This window comes from Xyrauchen texanus, chromosome 37 (genome assembly GCF_025860055.1).
Source record: "Xyrauchen texanus isolate HMW12.3.18 chromosome 37, RBS_HiC_50CHRs, whole genome shotgun sequence".
Classification (NCBI taxonomy): Eukaryota; Metazoa; Chordata; class Actinopteri; order Cypriniformes; family Catostomidae; genus Xyrauchen; species Xyrauchen texanus.
The window spans coordinates 24,348,788-24,367,456 of NC_068312.1; the positions used below are offsets into that span (position 1 = coordinate 24,348,788).

The window sequence follows — 18,669 nt, forward strand, 5'->3', positions numbered from 1 at the left end:
AACCCACGCATCTTATCATGTGGCTTGTTGAGCGCTTTACCGCAGAGAATGTGCATGTGGAGGCTTCACGCTATTCTCTGTGGCATCCACACACAACTCAACGCACACCCCACCGAGAGCGAACAACATTATAGCAACCACGAGGAAGTTGTCCCATGTGACTCTAACCTCCCTAGCAACTGGCCAATTTGGTTGCTTAGGAGACCTGGCTGGAGTCACTCAGCATGCCTTGGATTCGAACTCACGACTCCAGGGGTGGTAGTCAGCGTCTTTACTTGCTGAGCTACCCAGGTCATGTAATGAATTATTAAGAAGAAATTGGGAAAGTCTCTGATGAATACAACTTGGGGTTTTCAGAGTTAAAGTGAGGCAACTTTAAACATTATTTCCAGACTGATTCACCTAAATACCTATACAAACCATCCAGGAACTGTAATTTGATAGTATTTGATAACAATATCAATTATACTGTAAATGGGGGTCAGTCCTTTTTATGCAGACCCACATTTATTTCAAGTGTGCAAATAACAATGGTTTATTAGCCTTTTCTAAAGAGCTGATCCTGGAACACAATTAAAAAAATAAGACTGTTGGGTCATCTTAAAAGACATTGTGCTATAGTCTGCTGGAATAGGCTGACCTGTCTTTATCAAATCATAGAGGCTCTCACAGATCTGTCAATTTCAAACAGAGACCAGATTCCAATCGAGTCCACTAGGAGCATGCTTTGAGGCATGACTGCATCTTAAAAGGGATCCAAGAATATAGCAGCTTATTTGTGAGAGGTATGTGAGAAAAGTTTAAAATTAGCCATATAAGGTATTAAAGGAACAGTTCACCCAAAAAATAAAAATTCTCTAATTTTCCTGTCATGTCGTTCCAAACCATATAGATTTTTTTCTTCTGTGGTGAATTTGTATTCACTCTTTTCCATATAACAGAAGTGAATGAGGACTGGGGCTGCCAAGCATTTTGGAGCTTGACAACCCCAGTCCTTGTTCAATTTCACTAAGCCTCATTCTTGAAATGTCGTAAATATACTGAAAAATTGGGAGTAATTTATGCGTAAAATGGACCTTCCCGAAAACTTGCACTACATTAAGAAACCTAAATTATAGAGCTCATATCAAAAAATAAATTCTAGCCAGTAACATTAGAGGGCATTATTTATTTGTTTGTTTGTTTGTTTGTTGGGAAATTAAAATGCAAACTGTGCCTTTCCATGAACCTTTTACAATATTTCATTTCAAAGATGTTCTGCTGGAAAAATGCTAAGCAGATTTAGGGGGAAAACTATACTTTGAAAAAAATTAATGCAAGCAGCAAAGAAACGTCTAAGCTTTTTTTTTTCTTTTAAGGTTAATTTCACTCATTTAATTATTAGTTAGATTTTTCATTGCTTGTTTAATTTCACTTCTATCAAAATGTGGTCATGGCAGTTTGTCTGAAAGAACACAACACGTTCGGATCTCTTACACACTAATTTTGTTCATGCAGACGTAACGTTTTGAAAATACGAAAACTTTAATGAATCCGAAAACGTACGTTATACCGGCTTCACGAACAATTTACACAAAAATTGGTTCTGCTCTTGTTTCATTATTGAGGCCCATTAAGTGGAAAAATGCGACCAGGGTAACTAAAAACAATACTTTTATTTTGTGTTCCATAGAGGAAAGAAAGTGTTTCTAATTTGGAATGACATGAGGGTGAGTAAATAATTACTTTTTTGGTTGTCACTGATTAATTAACAGTAATAACAGCTTGTAATCCACACCTATACTGTAGTGCTCTGTTTTGATGTTAAGGATGCATAACGGACCTACAGTATATTCTGTTTTACATCTCACTTTAAAAGGTGATATTAGCAGTACAAATGAGTTCTTTGTCTTTGCCAAGGAAGTGGTGTGGTACTATTGGACTTGTGATGCATTCCCCTTCTCACCCACACTCTCCCCAAACCCAGTGGCACTGTAATTGGCACCCTCATGTGGGAGTAGCTATTTAAGCTGGAGGGATAAAAATAGACTCCAAATTCTTCAGCCAGCCAATGAACTCTCATTGGTTCAAAGAAGCAGAAAAAAGTGATTCAAGAGTCCAAGTTGTTATCTGGTTAAGAGGGGCAATGAAAAATCCCAGGGTGCATCTCAGCCCCCAAAGGCTGTGTTCATTATGTAATTTATAATGAAAATTCTAGGCAGACCATCCTGGCAGGGGCTTTACCACTCTCTGTGAAAGACTTTTAAGTCTGCCATCATGGCTATTTGAACAACTTTGAACAAAGCCAATAGCAGGACTGAATATGTACAACATTACAAGGCAAAGCATTTCCCATGAGTGAAAACAAAGGATGGGCATTTAACATCCTGGGGCTCCAACTAACTGTCACCTAACAGTACACTTGACACTGGCATTCAACCAGAACGTTATTAAACTATTTCTCATGGGTTTCTCCGCTAGTTCTAAGACCTAAGATTTCCTGTTATAGTGTTTCATTAAATGCAATGTGATCTACAATCCCTCTATCTTCTCCTCAAGGAGTAATTACTGAAGGTCACTAGCATCAGCATTTTTCCAGCTCATCAACAACAAGAGAGGAACAGTGTACTGTAATTGAACCCTGAGTATGGCTTCGCTCATAAAGGTGTAAATCTTCCCAAAAACCTTGGATAAAGTCAAAAGTCAAAGGGGTCACGTTCTATCCCATTTCGCACATCTGTCACAATTGCTTGTGAAAATGTTTGGGTTTGGCTAACAAATATGACACTTAATCACTGCATCCAAGCGCTTCCTAATGTATGATTCTCATTTAAGTTGAATTGCCACTTTAATGGCTCAAGTAAACCTAATTTGTTTGACCACAGAGGAGAATACAAATGATAAAACGCAGGGTTGGTGGCTTAGATATTAATGAAGTGTCATATTGGGCAAATAAGAAAGTACTGCTAAAAAATTAACTTTCCAGTGGGCTTTTTCGGTTTAAAATTATTAGAATGAATAATCCAACAAAGTCTTTCATCTCCAACAAAAAGCTACTGTAATGGTATTTGCATAATTATGAGATTGATTTACCAATTTATGCATGTAACTGGGATTTGGACCCATCAGGTATCAGTTTAAACCACTTGCAAGGATTATTAACATTCTATAAAGCACAGATAATCAACAGGCCAAACAAAAGGATTCTAATTCAGGGCTGCCCATAAGGAGGGGGGGGGGGGTGTACAGCTTTCAAGGAGAGATAGATCAACACCCCCGATAGTGCGGCACCCCCGCTACGACGTCCAGACAGAGATCGCCTGTGAGCTTTGCCTATGACAAATACCGCCTCACACCAACATATACGTAACGCACACCAAAATCTACCTGTACGCATGCCGTATGTTAAGAGTAAAAGCGACTAATAACATTACAATGTCGTCAGGACATAATTAAAACTTATAATTATTTTTAGGCTCATTTTGTTGTCTTTTTTGTTTAGCTTGATTGTCATGCACAGCAGTTCACAAAATGAAAGAAATGCTTATGATGCTTAAGCACTGCTGAAATCTCTTAGTTGACATGCATTTAATAAAAAATAATTAGACTTGTTTCTGTTGTGAACAAATCTGTGCTTTATCAATGACTCAAAAAGGTACATTTATTGCCAACTTGTGTAAAAGTTTGATTTACAACTGAACAAATAAGTGAACAAATCTGAACTAATCTTTTTACATGTACAGTATACCTTTATATTACCAGGTTAGTGTCTTGCAGTGTAGAGTAGCCAAACCTATCACATCACTTCTGAAGATACTGATTTAACAACTAGAGTTTTATGGATTATTTTTATGCTGACTTATGTTTGTTTGTTTAGCTTTAAAATGTTGCCACCCATTCACTTGCATTTTATGGACCTACAGAGCTGAGAAATTCTAGAAATCTTCATTTGAGTTCAGCAGAAGAAAGTCATACACATCTGGGGTTGCATGAGGGTGAGTATTTCTCATTAATTATATCATATAATTAATTCAATTTTCTAGTAATTATTACAGTGAAAATGTGAAAATGTCCAAGGGCATTTTATATAATGCTGAAATATAATGCCTTCTTTTGCTATTTCATAGCTTTTAAAGTCCTGTGTGGATTCTTATTTCAGTGTAGTTACAGTTTTCAGTGTCGTAAGTATTTAGATTGTTAGTTCTGTACAGCAGTACCGCCTATCTAAATGCAGAAAACGCAGTGTACATAGGGCACCAACTCCAGTCGCACAACACACACTGTGTCTTTAACCGCCCCCTATCCACTATATAGTGCACTATTTCAAGTTTTCGCTATTTTGTAGGAGTGTCTCAATTCTGAGTGAGCCACTCGTTGTTTCTGCACCAGTCCCAGAGCTCTGACACTCTCGTCCGAATTCACTCATTTCGTTCAGTTACTGCTGAGATATAGTGCACTAACTGCCATTCACTATATAGGAAATAGTGAATGAGTGAACGATTGCAGACACAGCCACTCTCGCCTTGTTGCACGCGCAGAAATGCTGTCTGTTTGCGCTCCAGTTGTTGATCACGCGTGTCATTGATTTACACTTAAATTGGATGTTTTCATGGATTTATACAGTTAATCCCCCTGAAGTAGCTGCGAGAATTTCCAGTACCCCTGCGAGGGCGCAGAGTAAATGCATAAATACTGCTTATGACATGCGGGACAAAGCACACTGATATATTGCTGCACTAATTAAAAAATATACACTTAAAAACTGATGTCATAAGAGCCCAGTTACAGAATCACATCTGAAAAGCCTGCATTAGAATTAGAGCCAAAATTTACCTCAGCGTGCTGCCTGAAGTTGGAGCTGTGACGTTAATCTTGAAATATCATCTTGTCTTGGTGTTAAATGAAGGCATTGCATGACGAAATAAAAAAATTTTCACTGTGTGGAGCGCAGAAAGTCTTTCACTTTGAAGAGTTTGATGCTGCTCCACTGATGAATTGAGTGACAGTCTCATCACTCAAGTGGGAGCGTCTCATCGCGCGCAGCTGTGAACGTCCGCTCTCGTAAATGTCCCATTCAATAATCTCTCAATAAATTACACATTCATTCAAATTAAACCCAGTAATTGAACGACAGTAATGCCACACATTGTAAAGAAGTCAAAGTAAAATAAATTCATTAGAAATTTACTTAAGTGAGAGTAAAAAGTACCCACTTTTAAACCTACTCTAAAAGTACATTTTTCCCCAAAAAGTTACTCAAGTAAATGTAATGGAGTAAATGTAATGAGTTACTACCCACACTGGTGCCTTGAGATAAAAATATATTTTCTGAGTGATTTCTCTTTTAAACTAATACAAAAGACTTGTCTTGAGTCTTGAATTAATGACATACAGAGAAACATTATCTGAAGTTAAGTCACTCCATTAATTAATGAACAACTTAATTTATTTTAATAATAGGTTTTTGTGGTGTTTGATCTAACTTCATCTATAGAAGTTGCAAAAGTGATGATTCATACTCTACAAATGTTGTCAATAAATGGAGAATATAAACTGATTTAATGGTTCTTTAAGTGGTTTCATTTATTTTTATAACTTTATAAGGATGTTTATTATAGAAAATTACAATATTCTCAATGAATATTAGCTGGCCTTCTATCGTGATCAAAACACAGTTAAGTATAAAACACTATCTATGTTACAGAGTGAAATACATTAAATGTGCACATCTTATGGTGTCACTGGGGGCTGAGCCCCCATAAGATTAAAATCTTAGAATCGCCCCTGTATTATGCATGTTGTTACGCATGTAAGGCAACGAAGGCAGACGAAGGTTGAGGATCCAAATGCAGTTATCTTTATTAGTAAATAAACACAAAGGAACACCCTCAATGGGGAAATAAACATAACATAGGGAACGTGGGTAGGGACAGCAACCAGGCTAAACAACATTCATAAACATTCAACGATAGACAAGGACAGAACCAAAACCCAAGGTATAAATACGTGAACATAGGACAAAAGGGGCCAATGAACAAACAGAACTACAACAAGATAACGAGGGAATAAACAGAAACCAATGGCAAACTAATGAGGACAGGTGAAAACAATGACAGAGAACACGAACGCTAACAGGGAGACTATGGAGCTACACAAGGGACAAAAGTGAAAACTAAGGAATACAAAAGTGACAAAAAGGGTAAACAACGGGGCAACGGTGAAACAAGACAAGGTACATGTAACAGAGCCCCCCCTCAAAGGATCGGATCCCAGATGATCCTAAAGAAAAAAAAACAAAGACAAAAAACCCACAGAAAACAAAATGATGGCACCGGGGGCAGACAGACAGACCAGGGGGGGCACATGAGCAAGAAGGCAGTCCAAGGGGCACAGAGGGCAGGCAGGAAGTCCAAGGGGGGCAATGAGGGGAAATGAGACAGTCCACAGGGGCACAAAGGGAAAAGAGACAGTCCACAGGCCCAATTAGGCAGTCCTTGGGGGCACAAAGGGACAGGTTTAGGAGGCCAGGAAGGTATCGACTGGGCAGGGACAGGCTTAGATGGCCCAGGGGCTGGCCATAAGGCAATGGCCGGCTCAGGGGGCCTAGGAGGAGGCCACAGGACGGAGGCCGGTTTTGGTGGCCTGGGAGATTGGCATAGGGCAAGGACCGGTTCAGGGGGCCTGACAGGAGGAGTGGCCACTGGGAAGGCCGGCGGAGCTGCGTGAGGCGGAGCCAAGGAGGACCTCTGAGGCGGAGCCGCGGGAGGTGATGGCTTGGAAGGCTCAGAAGGCAGAGCTGAGGGAGCTCAGGAGGCGGAGCCGAGGTAGGTGGCGCCGTAGGAGGCTTTAGGAGCGGAGACCAGGAAGGCTCTGGAGTCTCTGGGAGCAGAGCCGTAGGAGGCTCTGAGGGCGGAGCCGAGGGAGGCAGAACCATGGAAAGCTCTGGAGGCTCAGGAGGCGGAACCATGGAAAGTTCTGGAGGTTCAGGGGGCGGAGCCGTGGGAGGCTTAAGAGGCAGAGCCGAGGAAGGCTCAGGAGGCGGAGCCGAGGAAGGCTCAGGAGGCGGAGCCGAAGAAGGCTCAGGAGGCGGAGACGTGGGAGGCTCAGGAGGCAGAGCCGTGGGAGGCTCTAGAGGCAAAGCCCTGGAAGGCTCTGAAGGCGGAGCCCTGGGTGGCTCAAGAGACTTGAGAGGCAGAGCCCTGGAAGGCTCGAGAGGCTTAAGAGGCGGAGCCCTGGAAGACTTGAAAGGCGGAGCCCTGGGTGGCCCGAGAGACTTGAGAGACGGGGCCCTGGGAGGCTCGGGAGGAGGAGCCCTGGAAGACTCAAGAGACTTGAGAGGCGGAGCCCTGGGAGGCTCGGGAGGCGCTGACTCTTGGACGGTCGAGGCTACAGGCGCTGGCTCAGGGATGGTCGAGGCTACAGGCGCTGGCTCAGGGACGGTCGAGGCTACAGGCGCTGGCTCAGGGACGGTCGAGGCTACAGGCGCTGGCTCAGGGACGGTCGAGGCTACAGGCACTGGCTCACTGACCTCTGAGGCGACAGGTACTGGCTGGGTGACCGTGGTATGTGCTGGCTTGGGTTCGCTGACCGTGGCTGACGAGGGCTCTGGCTCGCTGACCGTGGCTGACGAGGGCTCAGACTCGCAGACCGGGGCAGGCGAGGGCTCTGGCTCGCTGACCGTGGCTGACGAGGGCTCTGGCTCGCTGACCGTGGCTGACGAGGGTTCTGGCTCGCTGACCGTGGCTGACGAGGGCTCAGACTCGCAGACCGGGGCAGGCAAGGGCTCTGGCTCGCTGACCGTGGCTGACGAGGGCTCTGGCTCGCTGACCGTGGCTGACGAGGGCTCCGGCTCGCTGACCGTGGCTGACGAGGGCTCTGGCTCGCTGACCATGGCTGACGAGGGCTCCGGCTCGCTGACCGTGGCTGACGAGGGCTCTGGCTCGCTGACCGTGGCTGACGAGGGTTCTGGCTCGCAGACCGGGGCAGGCGTGGGCTCTGGCTCGCAGACCGGGGCAGGCGAGGGCCAGGAGGTGGACGCCTGTCTTCTCCTCCTCCTCCGGGCGGACGAAGTTGGCCGTGCAGGTTCAAGGGAAGCCATAGGCGTGGGGGGTTGTTCGCTGACAGGAGGGGCTGGTGTGTCAGGGAGCGGTGAGCTGCACGCTAGTAGGGTCATTTCCAGGTAGTCGCGGAAAGTGCAGCCGGGCGCTGCCTGTGGCACCCGCTCCCTCAGCGAGGGGTTCAAGCTGTTCTTGAAAAAGACCATCAATGCAGAGTCCGGGAAGTCAGTAGCGTTCGCCAGGAGGAGAAAGTAGAGAGCGTGGTCGACAAATGGGTGGTCTTCTTGCTGCAGGTTGAGCAGCCGACATTTGGCCCGAATAGCTGCTGGATCCATGTGTGGTCTATCGTTCTGTTACACATGTAAGGCAACGAAGGCAGACGAAGGTTGAGGATCCAAATGCAGTTATCTTTATTAGTAAATAAACACAAAGGAACACCCTCAATGGGGAAATAAACACAACACAGGGAACGTGGGTAGGGACAGCAACCAGGCTAAACAACATTCATAAACATTCAACGATAGACAAGGACAGAACCAAAACCCAAGGTATAAATATGTGAACATAGGACAAAAGGGGCCAATGAACAAACAGAACTACAACAAGATAACGAGGGAATAAACAGAAACCAATGGCAAACTAATGAGGACAGGTGAAAACAATGACAGAGAACACGAATGCTAACAGGGAGACTATGGAGCTACACAAGGGACAAAAGTGAAAACTAAGGAATACAAAAGTGACAAAAAGGGTAAACAACGGGGCAACGGTGAAACAAGACAAGGTACATGTAACACATGTATTGTTTACAATGTAGTTTTTCCAAAGCAATATGAGAATAAACTAATGTTATAAAAGGGAAAGTATTGATATGTTGGTTTTGGTGCAATCATAATTTTAATCACTTTTTTAAAATTGGGGGAATGCCGATTTGATAACAAGAATAATAACGTTGTTTTATTTAACAATATTTACAAATAAAGTGTTTAAATAATGGATCAGTATAAAACCATTATAAGTAAAAAATTAAGAACTACAACAGGGGATGATAGTCAAGCATAACTGCATGAGGTTCCTGATTATCATACGTTTTATAAAAGGCAGGGGAAGATTAATGTAATAATAAGGAGCAGGGTAAGGACAGTGTTTGATTGCAAGTCACAGTGATACTACACACCCAAGACGCCTGGGCAGATAACAACAACAGCAGCTTGGTTAGTGACCAAGAGTCCTTTCTACAATAATGAGAATATTTCACGAACAACTGAAATCCTTCATGTAGCTGTTAAAATAAAAAATAAAAATCAACTGCTTCATTTACACTATGTATTATAGTATAATTATAGCAAACTAAATATTTTAGAGCTGAGCATAAATAGAAATATATTCCCTATGGGGAATATACCTTACTTTTCTTGGCCTAGAAATCACAATTTTATAATTCCCTAAAGAGGTTTTCCATGCACATGAAATTCCTGTATTATACAATCATTTCACATGATGCTCAAGATGAGGTTCTGAAAGACAAGTTCTGGTGAGACGTACTGAAACCATTTTGATCTTGTTGATTCGACACCATCCTCTGTTGAATCCCAGGCAATCCCATACAACACACTAAATCTACTAATATTTATACACATACTAAACCTACCAGCTCAATTAACAACTGGCCCAGCTCTCACCCAGCCCATCCATCCATTCAGCAGCTGTTTTTCCCCCAACCATCTGTTAGACTATTCACCCTATTAAGAGCTTCCCTCAGTGACATAAAAAGGTCAGACACTTAGTCCTTCCTCTTAAAACCATTATCATCCAATTTATTATTTATTGAGAATTTGTTCTCAGAAGTTCTGGCCGTAAAATGAATGGCTCTGTGTGATATCAGTCAATTGCAATCAATCATCAAGACCAATATCACAACAATCAACAGAAGACAGCGAGAAAAGATTGAATAGAGAGCTGGATAAAAACTATACATCTAATGAAGTCCCGTCTTACAGGAAAAAAAAGCCAGTCAACTTTTAGATACAGACATTGATTGTCAGTAAAGTCAATAATGCTCATGCACATTAGCTGAACCAGCCTGAAAAATATACTTTTTTGTGTGATCTGATCTAAAGAAGCACAGTTTTTAATACCATTATAGTCAGCTTTTACTGCTGATTTGAAATATGTTTTTTTATCGTAATCTTGACCAATCATTTTAGAGATTTCTGTCTTTCCCAATTCAAGTAAATAGGAGTTAACTGCCCAGGAGCGTAACCAAGTTGACGGCCTAGTGGACTGACTTGTCTTGATAGAGACTTTGATATTACTCACTTTAACTAACCCTAAAATCAGACAGTTTGGATTTTGGAATAAATTAATCATTGCTGAATATAAAAAGGACATTTCTACAATGGCATAATTGGCAACAAAACTTTATATCAGTATATGTCCAAGATGACAACCATTTTGGCCAGTGCAAAATTAACATAAAAATGTGTGAGTGCACCTCTAATTTAATTTTTGCCTTATTTGCTTCATCACCTATTCATCTCTAAAATCAGAGCTGATAGTGTATTCAATTTTATGAAGGACATCTTGGAAGGAAGATATGTAGTAAGGAAGACAAATTAAAGAAGGCACTGGAGCTGAAAGGATGGCAAAAGACACAATAATAGGGGCAACATAGCTCCATTTGGAATTGTGTAACACTGAGAATGGAGCTGATACTAAAGTGTAATTCATCTCGATGTTTCCAGAGAAGCCTAACAGAGTCCTTCTCAGCAGAGCAGAAGGGATTACAGCCTGGATAGTCGAGCCGCAGATGCGTGCATTGTGAATGTAGATGCATTGCTTGATCTGGTTCCTCACCGGCAAGGTCAACTAAGAAGAGGATGTGGATCTGCAGTGTAACTGAAGCTTGCCAACAACTGCAACCACATTTTTCCATTTATACAATACAGTGAGGCACAGTGAGGATAATAACATCAGGGACATGCTGATACAGCATCCTTGCCAAAACTTTTTTTAGAAATGATCTGTTAGACTCTGTGTAATATATGCATAATTATAATAGGTAAATCGCCAGAAGGAGAAGAAGAAACACATATATGCCTTTAATGAGCCATTTCTAGCATCTTCATGCAAAGTTTTCCAAATACTTTCAGTTTTTTTTGTTTGTTTGTTTTGTTATGTAAGACATTATCTGCATTGCCGACAGCCGAGTCCAGGAGAGGCAATAGAAGAGGGAAACACACAACTCACAATGCTGTTTCGCAAAGGTATGTGGTGGTATTTACCATTGTTAATTCTTCAGTTTCTGGGGAGAGCATTATTGTGTTTCCCTGTTCATTGTAATGATGAAATTTATTTAGCCTAGCCCTAAAAAGGGCACACATGTAAAAGTACCTCTGAAAATGAATTCAATGCTTTTTGTCAACACATTAGGGCCCACATAATACATTTCAAAGTTTTTTTTTTTTTCTAAAATATTGCTTTAGTTTTATCATTTTTAGCTCATAGAAATCATGAAAATAACATTGAAAACATAAGCGTGTTTGCCTCGAGGTCAGTTGCCTTCTTAAAAAATGCTGCCTTTTAACTTTGAAAGATTGTGAGTGTATTCCAGACTTTATATACAAAGCCACATGTCCTGAGTCACTCATTAATCCTCTCCCCAGCCTCTTAAATGTCCCCCAGGAAACAAAAAACTTTTTAGGGCTAGTCAATCGAGGTTTCGCTCAGTTCTCTTTCCTGACCATCTTAGAATGTATTTTCTGGCTTTCTCTTACAATTAAATGAAGCCAAACCCTCCAAACTCCTTCTCATAACTACGGTATGAAATGTTGACTGACTTAATAGTGTAGCCAGGTATCAATTTTATAATACTTCGGTCTAAAATTACAGATTTTGTTGTAATGCTTTCAACAGAATATGATTCTTTTAAAACAATATTAAATTAATGCATATAAACAGTCAGGCTTTACTGATCCCATTAAAAACATATGTTTTATTGCATCAAATATACAGTACACAGGATCTAAAAATTCCAGGATTAAAGTGACCTAAAATAATTGTAGTGGTTTCTATAAGAAACCAAATAGCATTTTCATGCTGTTTGAGTACAGCACAAACCAATCACAGCGTAAAGCATAATTAGGGCCAGACAATTTGAACAATCTCATATCTCATAGCCACAGGAAAACTTTTGTTTCTGATAACAGTTATCTTCGAGCCTTGAGTATTTATTCTTCCTAAACGTCCTGTTCTTCAATAACACTGTCAAGTTATGAAAGAATCAGGAGGGGAAATGAAGCAATTCCATTCTATGTCTGCCACAATCCCCTGATAATCAACCCAAAATAAATCAATTACAGAGAACAAATGCAGGTGATGATTTCCACCACCTCCATGCCAAGTCTCATCACAGCCCTGGTGAGAACATTCTGCACTAACAGACAGGGCCATGACTGTCCAGAGCCAATGTATTTATTTTTTCATTGATTCAAGTATAGGAGTAAGGAGGTGCCAAAAATCTAATTCAATTAAAAATAATAATGTAAATAATGCAATCTGATAATTTGATTACATATTTGACAACACTAATGACTTTTATATCTGTTATATAGAAGTGACCAAGTTGGGGGAAAAATTCCCAAAGGAATGCAAATGGAATTTAATTTGCAAACAAATCCCAATAGATCAAACTAAATGATTCTAAGAATCCTGTTAGAATGAAAAAATATCATATTGGATAGAGTGAAATTCCTACAATTAATATTTAATTTTCATAATTTCACTTTGTCCAGTTGGATCGTATTTGATTCTTTAAGGATTTTATGATCTTGTTAGAAATGGCTATTATGGTAGATATACTATTAACATATTTTTACAAGGGTTGGAGGGATAGAGAAAGAGCAATGAGATGGGTTGAAAATGGAATAATACTGGGTGGTGGAAAGTCACTAACTCTTCAAAGCATTTGCACGACACATAAACTCCATGTCAAGAACTGAAAAATTAAAAATAAAATGTAATTAATCACTAAATCGCTGGAGTTTTGCAGAGTGTAACGATCAGCACTATTGCTTGTATCTTCAGATATTTAGTGGATTTAGAAGCCTAAAATATATTCCAATCTAAAAAGCAATTCATTCCTGCTTCCTTGAAATCAGTTCAGATCACATTTCACTAATATGATTAAGGCTCACTCTTTAATGGAGAAATGTATTCAGATAACAATTACTGACAAAATTACACCCATAATTAGTATGATTTCTCTCACAATGCAGACAGCAGATAATATTAAGTTGCAGCTGAGAAGTTGTCGAGCTTATGGTTATTACCTCATTGCAAAGGAAATTGCTCTGATTAAAAAGATGGTTTAACAGTCAAGTTGGGAAATTTTGTAAGATCACTTTATCTAAATTAGACTGGAGTGTGAATATTTGACTATAAGCATCTATTAAAGTCATAGCAGATGTTGAATATGCCAACTGTATCCATTACTCCTCAAGGTGATTGAAAACCCAAACCAATAGCCCACATATTACTCTGCACAATGAGCCGTCTGCTGTCCTGGCTGCAAAGCCCCATGACTGAAATTACTTTCACCTAATCTCAGAACCTTTTTTCAAGTTGAAGCATTTTAGTAATGAATCCTTATCAAGATCAGTATGCTCTAAACTTAGAGATACTGTAACAGTATGATAAGAATCACTCCGCACTTTTAATATTCTGCTTCATAGACTCCAGAGATAGTTTTTACTGTTTTGTTCTTTATCCGAGAAGTCACTGGATGGGGTTATCATGAATATTCACAGTTCACATCAGGACTACAGCTCTAAGATTTGGTTACTACCACGCTGTGCCATTCCTCATGCCAACATAGAAGAATTAGTTGAATACTTAAAGATTTATTCCCTCTCATCATATCAGACATGGCTAAATTAGCAAAAACAAGATATTTAATACGCTGTCTACAGAAACAGAGTGCAAACATATGACAACTTGCCATATCTTCATGGAGACAGCTAAAGTGGTTTGGGCAAATATATAGCCTCCAAGCTATCATTGCATGAATTAGATTACTGCTAATTTAAATTTTGTAGAACCAGACAGCCTCATGTTCTCATTGTTGCATGTGCATTCATACATTGGAAAACTTTTTTTTTCATTACATAGATTTGTTTTATTATTATATAATTATTATTTGTGCCAGATCACAACTCAAGAAATAGCTTATAATGGCCAATAGGCTATGATTAAAAAAGCTGACATTATGGTGTCATAACGAACCACTAACTGGTAAACACAAAAAAAGATTATGGGTTTACTTTATTAATAGAATTATAATTTAATATATTAGTGAATTTACCTTGAATGAGACAATGAAAAGTGATTAGGTGTCATACCTGCACGAGACGGTGATCTCCACTTTGGTGGCTGGAATTTCCCCCGTGATAGGGTCGAACCCACACACTGAGGCCATGTCCTTCAGTTTATCCATAACGTCGCCTTCCATGGGCGCACGGGACGAGGGGACGCTTTTAACTTCAAACAGTTTGGCAGCTCTGAGTCCTGCAGGCGGATGGTTCTAAAATCTCACACGTCTCCACCAATAGGCGCGGGTGCGCGCATGGACCGCAGCAGGGTGTCAGAGAATCAACGGCTGTGCTGGATGAGCGCTGGAGATGCCTTTTGATGCGCTCAAAATGTTGAGTGATATTACAAGAAAAAAAAAACAGGTTAATGCTGGAAGGGTTTGATTCAGCAAGTCGCTATGTCAAAAACTCAAGGAGAGGTAGAAGTGTGCGCATCTTCTGACAGCGATGAGATCTCCCTCCTCGCGCTGGACAGAGTGGAAAGTAATAGAGCAGAAATCCACCCCTTTCGCATTCTTTCACAAATGTGCCTTTGCGCTCGAGACTAGGCGCTGCATCATGTTATTGATCCACAGCTATACGCTTCATTACTCCATGAGCTATTTCTTACGGCTGTTGACTCCTAAAATACAACCCGCAATCTACTAAGTCTTTTGCATTTAATGTTATAGTTAAATCACAAATAATGTGAACTATTTTAGACAAAAGATGATAAAATAACTTTTCTAGTGTGCAGCAAATATCTTAGAAGGCCCGAGATTATCATAATTTCAACTGAATAAAATTGGGACCTGTGCTAATGCTGATAAAAATGCGCAGACGGCCACCCATTCGTGTTGTACGTAACTGCGTTTCAGCACCACAACGCTGGACAGCTCCGACATATCTTGCCCTCCGCCCCAGCACCCCATTGCATTGATATGTTACAATTGTATATGTGTGTGTATATGCCTACACTCACTAACTGTATCAAAAAATATAGCCTGCATGTTATTAAACTGCACGTAGTTAAGGTTATCCAAGATTATATATAGGTGTAATCTTTTAAAGCGTAAGTTCAAACTATGTCAAGTTAATAGTAAGGTAATCTTTGTGTTCACGTTGGTACCATGCATTTTTTATTATTATTTATTTTTATGTACAGCATTTTCACAAAAAAATGTCAAGTAATGTAACATCAAGTAAAAGATAATTATTTCATTGCCCCTTGAATACACATGAGTGTTCCATTCCTGGAAGCACTCTCACAGTAGTAAACCCCTTTTCTGGCAAAGCCTACATCCTCAGAGCTTCCCAGTGGGTAATTATGGGTGTTACTAGGGGAAGGCTGAAAGTGACAGCATGTGGCCAGCATTCTGACAGGACTGCATGCTGGAACAGCATATAGTTGCACTGTCACAGAGTTTCAGGCTCCAGTGGGGGGTCCTGACTGACACATTTGTGTTGCACCAGTCTTGCTCATTGAGGCTTTAGGGATGGAATGTGTGTGTAAAAAATTGAATACTACGAAGAGAGAAGTGTGTGGATATACAGATGTGCTCAAATGTGTTGGTGCCCCTCCACAAAAATCAAAGAATGCACAATTCTCTCTGAAATAATTTGAAACTGACAAAAGTTATTGGCATCCACCATTGTTTATTCTATATTTAATAGAAATCAGACTTTGTTTTTGATTTTGTTTTATTCAACATATTGTAAATAATAAAAAAAAAAATGAAAATGGCATGGACAAAAATGATGGGACACTTAACCTAATATTTTGTTGCACAACCTTTAGAGGCAATCACTGCAATCAAATGTTTTCTGTAGCTCTCAATGAGACTTCTGCACCAGTTAACGGGTAGTTTGGCCCACTCTTTCTGAACAAGCTGCTCCAGTGGTCTCAGGTTTGATGGGTGCCTTCTCCAGACTGCACGTTTCAGCTCTTTCCATAGATATTCGAGAGGATTCAGTTCAGGACTCATAGAAGGCCACTTCAGAATAGTCCAATGTTTTTCTTATCCATTCTTGGGTGCTTTTAACTGTGTGTTTTGGGTCATTATCCTGTTGGAGGACCCATGACCTGTGACCGAGACAGAGCTTTCTGACACTGGGCAGTACGTTTCGCACCAGAACGCCTTGATAGTCTTATGATTTCATTGTGCCTGTGCTAGATGCAGCAAAGCAGCCCCAAAACATAACCGAGCCTCCTCCATGTTTCACTGTAGGTGTGGTGTTCTTTTCTTTGAAAGCTTAATTTTTTTGTCTGTGAACACAGAGCTGATGTGACTTGCCAAAAAGCTCCAGTTTTGATTCATTTGTCCAAAGGACATTCTCCCAGAAGGATTGTAGCTTGTCAATATGCATTTTAGCAAATTCCAGTCTGGCTTTTTTATGTTTTTCTTTCAAAAGTGTAGCCCACTTTCGCTCAAAAAGTGATGGATGGTATGATCAGAAACTGACGTATCTTCACCTTGGAGTTCAGTTTGTATATCTTTGGCAGTTATCCGTGCTTCTTTTTCTACCATTCGCACAATCCTTCTGTTCAATCTGGGGTCGATTTTCCTCTTTTGGATGCGACCAAGGAGGTTGGCTACAGTTCCATGGACATTAAACTTATTAAAAATATTTGAAAATAAACAAAAGGTACTTTTGAAAAGGTACTTTTTATGTCTTTCTGCCATCCCCTAACTATTATTGCTATTACCCCTATGCTAAGGGCACGGGCAAAACACGGTAGGTCAGTTGTTGAATGTATGTACTTGAATGTATCCTGACCTACCATGTTTTGCCCGTGCCCTTAGCATAGGGGTAATAGCAATAATAGTTAGGGGATGGCAGAAAGACATAAAAAGTACCTTTTCAAACTCTTGAATTACTCTGCTGTTCAGAATGCATATTTCCTATCAACTGCATCTTTTATTGTTGCTCTTGAACCAAAAGTGGAAATGGAGAGACATTTCATTAATTCTTTCCCCTTGATTTGGATCCAATCCCACAAAGGACTTCACAGATTGACATCGAGCCCTGCCTTTCAGTCACACATACTGGTGGATCGGACACGGATGCCTCACTCCTCACTGACACATTGCGGCTGTAAAACTTTTGACTTAAAAAAAATTACTCACCAAAATAAATCAGAAACCAAATGGAAACCAAGACACTGCAGCTGAACCAGCCATTGCTATGTAATTTCATGGTTTCATGCATGGAGAAAAGCTTTAGTCAAGTGCCTTCACTGACTGTGACAATATTTATACACCGGGAAACTCACCTGTCCTGAATAAAAACGATGGGAGACTGGGTTGAAGATTCTGTGTTCTCTCAAGCTGAAAATTCCTTTAAAATCTGTAAGGATATCCATAGCAGGTGATCACAGCCATATCTGCTCACTCAATACAACTTGATGCACAATCTCCAACAGTGCCTGAACAGGCTACTGTTCATACATTATCTCCCATCTCAGGTTATGGTGGATTCAGCATTAGAATACCACATGTTCATGAAGTGAATGTTTACAGTGCATCCAGCCAGTAAAACTATTAAAAAAAAAAATCATCACTGATTAGGCTACTGAAGTGGCCACCATTCAGCTTTATGAGAACGTGATCACACTGCCTCAAACTGTACTTTTTAACTTCTCTCAAGAAATATTACTACATGTTCATTTTGATGAAAAAAGAGGTGTCCAATCATTTATTTACATAGTTTTTCTTAAAAGCTGATGTAGCCCATGCAATTTGGATGTTAAAATACTTTCTCCAATCCCAGCATACAGCATGTGAAGAGACAACTATAGGTAATTAAATAGGTTGGAAATGCTCTGGAGCTTTGGCAATATCAAAAAATGATTCTGTTCATTTGAGCATCCACACCAGCTCAAGGACTTCTGAAGGGAATTTCCATTTAGTGATGCTAAAGATGCAGAAAGTATACACTTCACCTTGGTTACAGCCATTTTATTATACAACCATATTTTGATGTTGCCTTCTAAAATAGAAAATAAACAATAACAAATTTGATAATAGCCAGACAAAAGATAACACATTCTGTTTTCAACTGATAATGACATACCAGTACACACTACATTCTGAACCTACTAAAGTGTTTTGTTCCACGGCATTTTGCCATAAGCTAATAAAGGCAGCTGTGAGAATGCAGAAAGGATGACTCACTCACTGGAATCATTTTGGGTTAAGCCACATGTTGTCTTAGATCATTGAGGTGGATTCTGTCACTGCTGGCTCGAAAGATATCCAGCAGTTTATTTGATAGTATTCAAATGA

At 40.3% G+C, this 18,669-nt stretch overlaps 1 protein-coding gene across 1 annotated transcript in view; it reads right to left on the bottom strand.

Moving 5' to 3' along the window:
* Positions 1-14,723, bottom strand: part of LOC127630855 (copine-5-like) — a 117,872-nt gene extending 103,149 nt beyond the window's left edge. Inside the window, exon 1 of the mRNA XM_052108688.1 lies at positions 14,435-14,723. Coding sequence (XP_051964648.1) covers positions 14,435-14,544 — 110 coding nt within the window. The 5' untranslated portion in view covers positions 14,545-14,723. The remainder of the gene's footprint in view (positions 1-14,434) is intronic.
* Between the last annotated feature and the right edge of the window lie 3,946 nt (positions 14,724-18,669).